Source organism: Camelus bactrianus, chromosome 9 (genome assembly GCF_048773025.1).
Source record: "Camelus bactrianus isolate YW-2024 breed Bactrian camel chromosome 9, ASM4877302v1, whole genome shotgun sequence".
Taxonomy (NCBI): domain Eukaryota; kingdom Metazoa; phylum Chordata; class Mammalia; order Artiodactyla; family Camelidae; genus Camelus; species Camelus bactrianus.
The window spans coordinates 33,058,160-33,070,570 of record NC_133547.1 but is presented as its reverse complement, the minus strand read 5'-3'; the positions used below and the strand labels follow the sequence as shown (position 1 = coordinate 33,070,570).

The following is a 12,411-nucleotide window of genomic DNA, read 5'->3' as shown; positions in this document are numbered from 1 at the left end:
AGAATTGAATTATAGGGCACCCAGTTGGCATCTACAGAGAATTACAGAATTGCTTAGTGTGGGAAAAACCCACACACATTTGGTGGCCAGAAGTATTGGTAGAGTAGAAGATATGAGAGTTTTTCTATACAGTTCCTGTTAAATCTAATTACTTAAATTAGTGTTTAGCTCTCTTCTCAAATACGCTGTCACAACTCATTCTAACACAGGATGACTGCTCATTTGCTCTGTCAAATTGTAGACCTGACATTTTTTAATACTCTTTTCCTTATTTGCCGTAGCAAGAAGTCCTGAATTAAATCACTGTAGATTGTTTTTGTTTCTCCCCTACTAAATTCTTATTGCCATTATTTGGAGTGGCGGTATATATAAGAGTCACCACCACTTTTTCTCACGTTATTTTAATGTCAAATTTGAACCTGAATTCTAGAAGCAGAGTCCAGGATCTAAATATAAAAACTTGCTAAGGGTTTGTTTGTTTGCTTTTTAAAATTCCATCTCTGAAAACTAGAGGACACCCTTTAGGCAAGTATGTCAATGTGGACTTAAATATTCTGTGAGAAGTTTCTCAAAGTTTACCAGAAACTTTGCTCTAGAATGTAATTAGTGTGAAATATTTTGTGTATTAAAGGGATTTTAATTCTTGTGCATAATTACAGTCCAATTAATATTGTCTTCCAAATTTTAATTAAAATTAATTAAGTTTAAAAGTTCAAAACCTAACTACTGCTTTGATAATTTCTAATTTAGGATACGTCTTTGTTCCCTTATTTCAGTTCTTATTATGAAAAGGTATTCTTGTTAAAACCCATGCTTCAAGGTAGCAGCTCTTCTGTCATTGGAAATAAATTGCCTGTTTGATAATTAAGACTTTTTTCCCCCCCTCTGTCATTTTTCTAGTTCAATACTTCAGATTGTGGGAGCAAGAAGTTCTGTATTAGGAGTCCTGAGAACTGCGACCCAGAGAAGGAGCTTGCCTGTGTCTTCTTGTCCTTCACACGTGATGACCAGTCAGTGATGGTTGAAATGAGTGGTCCCAGTAAAGGCTATCTATCCTTTGCATTGTCTCATGACCAATGGATGGTTTGTATCTCTCACTTACATACGTGGTAATGAAAGGAGAGTCGCTGGAATGACCTCTGATCAACAGCAGTTTAGCTGTTGGTTCCAGAGTCAAATTATCTCACTTAAGGGAGGGATGGGAAGGGACGGCAGAGAAATGAACTCAGAACAGATTCTAAGTTAAGCAGCTCTGAGCTGGCGATTACATACCTCTAAGAGCAATGCTGTCCTAAGGAAAGTTGGAAAAATCATTTTATTTCCAGTGGCTTTGCCGCTTTTTCTGTCTACCTCTGTGTGTCTATCTCTGTGATAAAACAAGAAGTGCGGTTATGAAAAAGTCGCTCTGCATAAACTCTCCTGTTGTCTGTGATGCTTCGCAACCTCTCGTTTTCTCCTTGGCCAGTAGCTGCAGCCTGGGTTGCTGTGTTTGTTGCCCCCGTTTTGGTAGTCACTGGCACATTTCCCAGACAGAGACTTAGAGCTGGCGTGTCAGGGCACCAGTGGGTGCTTTACCAGTAGGCTCACTTGTCAGGTCTACAGAAGGCAGCATTTGTTTTCACCTGATTCTTGCTCTCTGTGGATAGTGCTGAACGGATTAAAAGGGTCTGTAGGTGGCAGCCTTGTGCTGTGGTGTGGAATTGCAGAGTGCTGCGTTAGCATTCTGACATCCCAGGGAGGAGGAAGAAGGGTATGACGGGCCAGGACATGTGTCAGTCCCGTTCAAGCAGAGCTGGCTGTGGAGGGGGTTGGCTCCAAACGCAGAAAGCCTCTTACTTCCACATCAGCAAGTGCAAGGAGCCTTTCTTGAAAGTTTTCTTCCTGTCAAGTGTTAAACTTAACATCACTTTTTTAGGAAATAATATTTTTAAAAAAAAAAGGAGCCCTGAGATTCTGTGATAGAAAACGAATATTTTCCTTAAAGGCGCATGCTGATCACAGTGGTTCTTGTGGCTGAAAATATTGCAGGAAGCCAGGTGTAACTTTTGTAGAGGGAAGACATTGCAATATATGCTATGTCACGTGTGTTTTACTATTATAGTTCCCGAGTGCACTTCTTATCTTTTTTCATCCAACAAAGGGTATGTCTTAAACCTATGAGATAGAAGATATGGCATAGGCCTCTAAAAATAACATAGAAGAAATTATGACTCTTTCCCTTTTAAGTTGCTTTTATGGGAAATTTATACATGTTCAAACGATATTGCAGTTGTTCAAAACACTTCCCCCATTTCCCTTTTGTAATTACCGTTAGACCTACAGCATATTCTTTCGCGTATTCTCAATTCTGGCAAAAATGAACCAAGCTGGATGCGTTAGGTGCTTTAGGAGGCTAGCTTAAAAATAAAATCTGACTATAAAGCAATAAGGAAAGAGGGTGGTGGTGCTTGTTCTGTGAATGGAACTGGCTATGAAGGAAATTCTGAAGACGACTCCAAAAAGGATTAACAATGATAGTCTTGGAATAAGTGTGTAGTTTGCTTAAGATTCATCTCTAGAGTCCTCATTTCGATTTGTGTTCTAGGCACTTGAGTAAAAAACATTCTAGTCACTTTATAGCCAAATTTCATGAAGTAGAATTACTAACAGATTTCCTTTTCTGGCCGCATAAAATCTGTCAGAAGAGGAAAAGACACTTTTGTTGCAGTGGGTGTTGTGATAAGGAGCCTCTAAGTAGACCAGAGGTTTCTGTTCTAAGTTGTAGGCGTTGATGGCACAAAAGCGTTTATCTCTGATTCAAGATATATTTATCTTACATAGAAATCTTACATTTATCATATAGTACTCATCAAAAATGTTTATAAAGACTTAATCATGCAGGTGCTGTTGATTTACAGAGCAAGCCTATTGAATGATTAAAATCAGCTGTACACCTGTTTGCCTAAATTGGGGGAAATAAATCATCAACAATATTTTTAAAGTAGTTATTTCTATTGATTATTTTTAAATTTTTAGGGTATTTTTATGACCTGCTATTTCTTACCAGTACGCATTGTAAATTTAAACTCTGAATGTATCTGATGTTGTGAATACTGATTAGATAACCCGAGTTATACCTTTTTTCAACTTGGTTTGTGAATTAGTGCTAGCAGTGGTTTTGGTATTAGACCGCATCACTAACATTGATGAAAGGACAACCTTCCATGTATTTGCTAACAACGACTTGTTAATATCTGAATTTTAACTGAATTTCAAAGTGTGTATATCTTCTTCATCTCAGCTACTTTGTTAAATGAGATAAAGTATACAAGTGTACACACTATACTTGCTTCTGTTCTCTGCCTTCCCCTGCCTGTTTTGTTCTGTATACAACTTCTCAGTGCTCAAATTCCAGAGTGATCCCAGTCCTGACCTCCCTTGTGTGTGTCCAGATGGGGATTTCCAGCTGCTAAGCTTCTCTCTTCCAGAGTCATGCTCCGGGCCACACAACCATCATCTATAAAACTGACTTTGTTATCTTCCCTCCTGATGCGCTCTTGGACTCCCCATTCTCAGGGATTGACAACAGCAATAAAAAAGCAACTACTGTTCTTGATTCCTTGCTGCTTTTCAGACACCGTCCTGGGCCGTTTGTGGACTGTCTTCCTCATTGCTGCCGCTTACTTCTCTGGTCTTCAAGGAAATTTTAGTTGTGACTCAGATTCCTCTCTTTTATTCACCTCTGAAGTTCTTCTTCCTCTCTCCCACCCCAGCTTTTTGTTTTGCAAAGTTTTAAACCTACATGAAAGTTGAGTGCAAGAAACACCAGTAAGCCCTTAAGCATTCTAGAAAACACACATTGTTTGTTTAAATCAGAGATCAGCCAACCTTTTCTGTAGCAGCTCAGAGAGCGACCACTTCAGGATTTGTGGGCCACGTGGTCACTGTTGCATCTACTCACCTCTGTTGTTGCAGAACTAAAGCAGCCACAGACTGTCCATAGATTAGGTGTGGCTGTATTCCAATACAACTTTATTTATAGACAATGAAACTTGGATTTAATGTATTTTTACTTGTCATGAAATAGCATTCTTCCAATTTTTAAAAGCCACATAGATATGTAAACACCATCCTCAGTCTGTGGCCTGTGCAGAAATAGGCGTCGTGCTGAAGTTGGTCTGTGTGTCATAGTGCGTAGTCTCCTGGCTTCAGTCACGATGACAGCAAATTCCTTATCTTGAGCAGCGCTAGTTCTGATTTGAATATAAGATGTGCAGCAGTGAATAACTGCTTTGCTAAGGTTGTATGCTTGCGAGTTCTCAAAAATGGAACTTTAAAAAATAAGTTTAAAACATGTTAGGATGTCATATTGGTATTTGTAGCAAAATTTATTATAGTTGGTTAGTCTTAGATCTTGTTTAAGGAGTTTAGTGACTAAAGCACATATAAGACCTTGTTACATAGTTTATGCATAATGTTTTAGAATAGGTGAAAGAACTGTACATAGTCACTTAACATCCAGACTATTTATTTGCGCCATCACTTAAATGTGCTTTAAATTTGCGATGCTGTCTGCCCTCTGATACTCATTTAAATAAGATTTAATATTTGGAGTTAAGAAATGTTGGAGACTAAAGGATAGACAAGAATTAGACTGACAAGGAATGCCCTTTTGCGGTCAGACATTTTGTCCTCAATATGTAATAGTAAATCTATTAATTGTGTGCAATATTAGCAATATTTGATGACAGTATTTTCCATCTTAAAAGTTACCCCCCAAACCCAATATAATGCAGAGCACTTACAGTTATAAAACTTTGTAGGACACGTTTACTTAATTAAATAAATATTCAAAACAATGTTTGTGATAAGTTCAGTGAAAAAAAGTAACAAACTGTATATTTTCCCATTTGGGAAGAAAAACAGGTATAAATATAAATAGGTTTGGATGAATATATACAAAAGCATTGACAGTGATGTTCAACTGGTGATGGGTTATGGGCTGTAACCATGTCACATATCTGTTTTAATCTGTTTTTCACACCAAAATTGTATTGCTTTGCATTATAACAAAATCATTTTTAGTTAATATATGGGACAGCCAGTTCTCTTGAATTCATAATACCATTTAAGATTAACTCATTAAGTTATGATTTAAAAGCATCAAATACTATTTGATTTCATTAGAGATTCTTTTTTTTTTTTTTTTAAACGAAGTGTTGAAATTCCCTTGAACTTTTCTCATTTGCAATTGTTTTTCAGGGTGATGATGATGCTTATGTGTGCATTCGTGAAGACCAGACTGTGCGCATACAACCTGCCCATTTGGTGGGGCGAAGTCACCCTGTAATGGACCCCAGGGTAGGTGTGAAGATTCTGGGAACCTCCACCTGGCCAGCCCACCGTCTGGCTGTGTTGCTGACTGTGGCCTGCCTGGCTGTGCTGCAAGATAGCTTCCGACCTGCAGTTAGCCTGCCATCAGAGCTCCTCTCTTACAATAATCAGGGAGAAACCTTTCTGCATTTTACTTATTTTTGCTACATATACTTTTTAAAAAATAAAAATTGTATATATTTAAGATAAACAGCATGATGTTTTGATATCCCTCTACATAGTGAGGTGGTTACTAGAGTCGAACTAATAAATACATCCATTGCCTCACAGTTAGTCTTTGTGTGTGTGATGAGAGCACCTGAGAACTACCCTCTTGGCAGATTTTCAGTATACAATACATTATTATTAACTCCAGTCACCATGCCCCTTTTCTTTGCCCCCTTTCTCTTCCTTTTCTTTCTTAAGAAAGCACAAGACAAATTTCTCTTTTAGGAAAAGATGCATTCTTGCTTGTGTCACTTAAATCCCTTTTGTTTGCATCTTATGAAAAATATGTTACAGTTTGTTAAAAGCATCAGAGCATCAGCGCCTTTACAAAAGCTTACAGGCGGATTTTTAAGGAGAGGCTTATGTTAGTGACACAGAATTTCCTGACTGTGCAAGAAAGAGGTGCACATATAGTAGAGACTGGTTCAGTGTCTTGGGCAATTGTCTTAAGTGCCTGTTGTTGGCACTTGTGCCCAAGGTGTCTTCTTTCTAGAGAAGTGTCATTTTCACAACACAATTGACAAGCAAATGAGCTGTGACAAAGCCGTGGCTATCACCTCATGACATGCTGCATTCTCTGCATGGCTTTCTCATGGGCTTGGAACTTCTCCCCGGTTGCGTGTTGCATTTTGGCCACTGGGATATTACTGGCTAATTGTTTCTTCAGTGTTTTTGATTGTGTGTTAGTGGCCAGATGGAGTTAGTACATTTGCCAAAGTTTCTAACTTAGATAGTAAAAATACTGTTTTTGCCAAGTGGGATTAAGACAAATAAACTGGGAGAATGTGTTTCTTGTACTCTTCAAAGAGGAAGTAGGGAAACAATGACACTGCAGACAGTTAAGTGCACAGAGGATCTAAGGGAAAGGAAATTGAACAGGTCAGAATTCTGATCATGTCTTGTTTTTAGCGAATTTTTGGGAAGTGCTGAGAAGACCCATTGTATGTGTTGGCAGGATCCCCTTGAGGATACGGCCTGGAGGTTGATGGACGGTGTTATGCAGTGCTCTTTCAGGAGGAATGCTACCCTTCCTGGGGTTAAGAATAGATTTGATCTAAATGCAAGCTACTACATATTTCTAGCTGATGGTGCAGCTGATGATGGTGAGTATATTGATTAAAAAACTATTTTTTGTTTTTTTCTCTTTTTCCCTTTCCCTCCTTTTTTGGGGAGACTCCTGTAGTTGTTCTTTTGAAAGATACACATTTGTGGGTAAAAAGAGTTTTCAAACCCTTTTCCATTTTTGTCTGACAGTTTGACTTTGGCCGACCTTCTACCTTTTTCCCTTGAAACTAGGTAAAGGTAGCGTCAACTATGTTATAAGGCAACATACTTATGGTGAAAGTGATTTTTGGCTGGCAAAATGTATTTGAACTAGGAAAAAATACTTGGTGAGAATCCATAACTTTGCGCTTCCCTGAGTGTAGGGACATTGGCAGATCCCTTGTAGGGACACTAGATGCAGGACTTTGGGATTATTGCAAGAGAACTGGCTGTTGTGGGTGACCTGCCCAAAATGAATCTCATGTCCCTGGACCTGAGCTTTCTCCAGGAAGATGGAGAGAGGTAAAGAGAATAGCTCCTGGACATCTTCGGGAACTTCTACAGGACCTCCCATTGAAAAAGAATGCCTCCTGGTGCCCTGCAGGTGTGCTGTATTTCCTGTCCCCCATTCTTCTAAGTGATTCTAATGCCAAGTGTAGCCTAAGGTAACTTTATGAGTTTGAATGTTTAGTTTATCCTTAAGAATGCCCTGGTAGGTACTGAAGTACATAAGAATTAGATTTTGCTTAAGGTCTTGGCTGATGATATTGTGAAAAACAGCAGGAACGCCAAGGTAATGTAGTATTTAGTGACTCATCTCCCTGGAGATACTACTACCCTCAAACTTTGAGCATATGGCCTACTTTGAAAATGGTGGTATGAAAAAGAGTATGTGTATATATATATGTATATGACTGAATCACTATGCTGTGCACCAGAAACTAACACAGCATTGTAAATCAACTATACTTCAATAAATAGCCCCCCTCCCTGGAAAAAAAGAAAATGATGAGAAGCTGGGCATGTAGAATGGAGGGGGTGGGTGGAGTAAAGGAGGACGAGGAACAGAAGCGTGGGGGAGGCAGAACTGTAAAAAGCCTTGCCTCCTCTATCATGTGGTTTAGACTTTATACTACAGGTAAAGTCGAGATTCAAAAGGTTTTAAAGCAAGATAAAATACCTACTCAGTGTCAGAGAAAATTTAGGAGTCTTTGCAGATTTAGTTGTGGGTGATAGGTTTGGTTATCGGTTAAATCATGTATTCCTACTTGCAACCGCAAATTAGCTTGAAAATCACTTCTTGGTTAAACGATAATAATGAATAAAAATTACTCAGTGCTTAATGAGTGCTAGTTGCTGGCTCAGCACTGTTATCAAGTTCTTCATTTTCAGCTTCATGGAAGCCGACACTAGATACGTACTATTATTATCCCAGTTTTATCTGGGAGGAAGCAGGCTTACAGAGGTTAAGTCATTTGCCCAGATAAACAAATGTTGGAGTTGGAAAACTCTTTGACCTCAGAGCCCAAGTATTCAATACTTTCGAACATGGAAAATGTAGCTCTTTGCTGTTAATTTTTAGTTTGTTTCATTTTAGAGAAATAACGTAACCTGTGTCCTATATAAATGTTTCTTCTTGGAAATTATTAATATTTATTTGTTTGGGACAAAGATTGATATATATTTCACATCAAATTTCTTAATTATTTTATTCTTTGTGACACTTGCATTGTATTCTAAAAGTAATGTATTTTCCGTAATTTACTTACTTATTCTCTTAATGACGGACATTTGGCTTGTTTAAATTTTTTTGGCCAGCATAGAAAAAGTTTCTATGAGTATTCTTGTACATGTATCTTTAGTTAAAAGGTGAATAGTTTTGTAGGATAGATTCCCAGAATGAACACAAACACATACATACCCACATACACAAACTAATTGGAATAGTTCTATACATTCAAAGGTTTAATTTTACACATAATAAATATTATTATATCATATATTAATATTAAACATAATATTTCTATCATATTAATACATTCTATGTATTTTACTAGGTATTGTTGTATTATCAATATACAATATTATATATGTCCTCTCTGTTGAAATTTATTTACTTTTTATTACCTTAAGAAATTTTGTTTCCATGCCATGCCATTGTCTCTCCCTTCCTTCTCTCCTGAGGAAGTAATTTGTCTTTTTTTTTTTTTTTTTTTTTAATTTTAGGGCGAATTCATAAGCATTCTCAGCAACCTTTGATTACGTATGAAAAATACAATGTGACAGGCTATCCACAGAACGTAGGAGGATCTCATTCTTTATTCCTTCTGAAGGTTCATGGTAAGTTACATGTGTAGTATTATTACTACTTTGTGGAATAAACTTGACTTTGTGGAATAAATTTTGTGTTGGCTAGATTAAGAATGGTAGCAGGCATAATTTAGCAAATGTTCATAAATCTTCCATGTTTGAACATTGACATTTTCAAGTAACATTATCTATCTTAATGTTTGCTAATTTTTATTAAAAAGATAGATAGGAATAATTCAGTGGATTTTAACCCTACCTGCACATTAAAATCACCAATGGAGCTTTTAAGACATCTATAATTTTTAAAAAATATGCTAGTCATTTCTTACTGTAGGCAGGATTGAGTATCATTGGGCTAATTATTTTAACTTTTATGAGACTTTAGTTGTGCCATTTATTCAAATAAATGTTAATAAAAGAGGGGCTTGTGATTGTGATTGTTTAATTATAACAGTAGTTTGATTCCAAAGATACATTTTTTTGTTGTTATTGAAGAACTGATCAATGTACAAAGGGCATACAAAGTACTCAGTGCTATACTTAGGTATTACATACTCAAAATGATGAAAAGAACCAAGTTGGAAGAGCAGCAGCCTAGAAATAAGGCTATGATTTGTGCTGGTTCTACAAGTGAAAGCTGATTGCATTTGAAAAGCAGTCCATGCATGTAAATCAATGAAGTTAGAACAATCCCTCACACCATACACAGAAATAAACTCAAAATGGCTTAAAGACTTAACTATAAGACGAAACACTATAGAAGGAAGAAACTTAGAAAAAAACATAGGCAAAACTTTTTCCGACATAAATCTTAGCAGTGTTCTCCTAGAGCAGTCTACCTAGGCAATAGAAATAAAAGCAAAAATAAACAAAATGGGACCTAATTAAACTTATAAACTTTTGCACAGCAAAGGAAACCATAAGCAAAATGAAAAGACAATCTGTGCAATGGGAGAAAATATTTGCAAATAATGCTACTGACAAGGGCTTAATTTCCGGAATATATAAACAGCTCATATAACTTAATAACAATAAAAAAATACAAAAATAGGCAGAAGACCTCCAGTGAAGACATACAAATGGCCAATAGGCACATGAAAAAATACTCAGTATCACTAATTATCAGAGACATGCAAATCAAAATTACAATGAGGTACCACCTCACACCAGTCAGAATGGCCATCATTAAAAAGTCCACAAAGGATAAATGCTGGAGAGAGTGTGGAGAAAAGGGAACCTTCCTACACTGCTGGTGGGAATGTAGTATGGTGCAGCCATTATGGAAAACGGTATAGAGATTCTTCAAAAAACTAAAAATAGACTTAACCATATGATCTAGCAATCCCACGCCTGGGCATATAACTGGAGGAAGCTCTAATTTGAAAAGATACACACACCCCAATATTCATAGCACCACTATTTACAATAGCCAAGACATGGAAACAACCTAAATGTCCAATGACAGATGACTGGATAAAGAAGTTGTAGTATATTTATACAATGGAATACTACTCAGCCATAAAAAGAATAAAATAATGCCATTTGCAGCAACATGGATGGACCTGGAGATCATCATTCTAAGTGAAGTAAGAAGCCAGAATGAGAAAGAAAAATACCATATGCTATCACTCATATGTAGAATCTTAAAAAAAAAAGACATAAATGAACTTATTTACAGAAACAGACTTACAGACATAGAAAATGAACTTATGGTTACCAGGAGGGAAATGGGATGGGAAGGGATAAATTGGGAGTTTGACATTTGCAGATATTAACTACTATATATAAAGTAGATAAACAGTAAGTTTATATTGTACAGCACATGGAACTATATTCAATATCTTGTAGTAACCTATAATGAAAAAGAATATGATAACGAATATATGTATGTATATGTATGACTGAAACATTGTGCTGTACACCAGAAACTGACACAACGTTGTAAACTGACTATACTTCAATTAAAAAAAAAGAAAAGTAGTCTAGCTTTATTCGTTTATATTCTCCAGAGTTATCCATTCTAGTAGAGTTTCGATACATGTCATCGCAGTTAAGCTAGAAGGTATCTTTATGGCTGTTATTTTGCTTCTACTAGTAGCTCTAGTTTGACAGTAATTGGATTCGGAAATAATGTGCTATTTGTTTTCCATTATTTTTTGGAGTGAGTTGTGAGAGGGTTCTGAGATAAGTGCAGGCAGGCTGTATTAGTGTAATGATTAAGAGCACAATTGTTCAAGCCAGACTGGGTTCGAATTCCGACCTTGTAACCTTGGGGAAGTTACTTAACTTCTCTATGCTTTCCTTCCCCATCCAGCAAAAAATAGAATAATCACTGTAGCTACTTTATAGGATTGTTGTCAAGATCAGTTAGATTAATTCATGCAAAGCACTTAGCGTCTGGCATAATATAAGAGCTTTGGAAGTGTTACCTATTAGAAGTAGCAGTGGCGGTGGGAAAAGCATTGAGATTTAGGTTGCACTTATGTCAGCTGAATGCATTTTGTTGGCTATTTACATTTTCTAAGCATTTGGCCTGATCATTTAAGAAACAGCTTAATTAGATTGTGTTGTCAACCATCACATTTTCTCCCTGTAGGTGCCTTAATGTTTGTGGCCTGGATGACGACCGTTAGCATAGGTGTCCTGATTGCCCGGTTCTTTAAACCTGTTTGGTCAAAGGCTTTATTTGGCAATGCAGCTTGGTTTCAGGTAAGTGGAGAAAAGGTTTATTGCAATTTCCACATTACTTGGACATTGCAACATGAAAACATATGAAGTCTGGGGATTTTTTTTTTTTTGTGGTTACAGTAATTTTGGAATCCTCACAATCCTTTCTTTTTGCCCTTTGGTTTCTTATCCAACTGAGCATGGACACAAAATGCTTAATGAAGAGAAAATAAAGACAGCTTTATGAAAGGTCAGGCTGGATTGGCGAATGTATCAGGGCCATGTGTGTCCCTTTGTTGCATGGACCTTGGGACCCAAATGATCCTGAGTTACATGTCTAGTTGCAGGAGAGACTAGAAGAGTGAATACACCCACTACACTGAGTACAGATGGGCCAAGGAAGGCAGTAGAGCTGAAGAAAGAAAGAGTGGGAGCTTGCTATATTGCAAAGCAGCCCAGCATGTCCTCTAGTTAATGGGCCAGTGAATGCTGGACCATCCCTGGCTCACCAGTCAGGATCGTGTACGTCCTGTGTGGGTGGGAAGAGAAACTAAAAGTGTTCCTTTTCATGCTGTTCCTTCCCGTGGGATGAGCAGGCAGTGTTTTGATAGAAACATGAGCAAGAGCCAGTAAATACCCCTCAAAACAAAGCAAAACAAGCCTTATCTTTCATTTGTCATAGAGATATTTGCAAACATAGAAGATCAGTGAATACTTGTTGAGATAGAATGTGTGTGTCTGCTTGTAGGAAACAGTACTGCTTTACTGAAACAGTTTTATTTACTTACTTTTAAATTTGTTTCTCTTTAC

At 37.2% G+C, this 12,411-nt stretch overlaps 1 protein-coding gene across 24 annotated transcripts in view; it reads left to right on the top strand.

Moving 5' to 3' along the window:
* FRRS1 (ferric chelate reductase 1) overlaps nucleotides 1–12,411 on the top strand; it is a 342,186-nt gene that overhangs the window by 67,249 nt on the left and 262,526 nt on the right. For all 24 annotated transcript variants that reach the window (XR_012509148.1, XR_012509146.1, XR_012509147.1 and 21 more), the window contains 5 exons: nucleotides 901–1,083; nucleotides 5,242–5,340; nucleotides 6,536–6,683; nucleotides 8,851–8,964; nucleotides 11,531–11,643. Coding sequence is in view for 5 of the 24 variants with exons in the window: in XM_074370026.1 (XP_074226127.1) it covers nucleotides 901–1,083; nucleotides 5,242–5,340; nucleotides 6,536–6,683; nucleotides 8,851–8,964; nucleotides 11,531–11,643 (657 nt within the window). In the remaining 19 variants the exon portion in view is untranslated. The remainder of the gene's footprint in view (nucleotides 1–900; nucleotides 1,084–5,241; nucleotides 5,341–6,535; nucleotides 6,684–8,850; nucleotides 8,965–11,530; nucleotides 11,644–12,411) is intronic.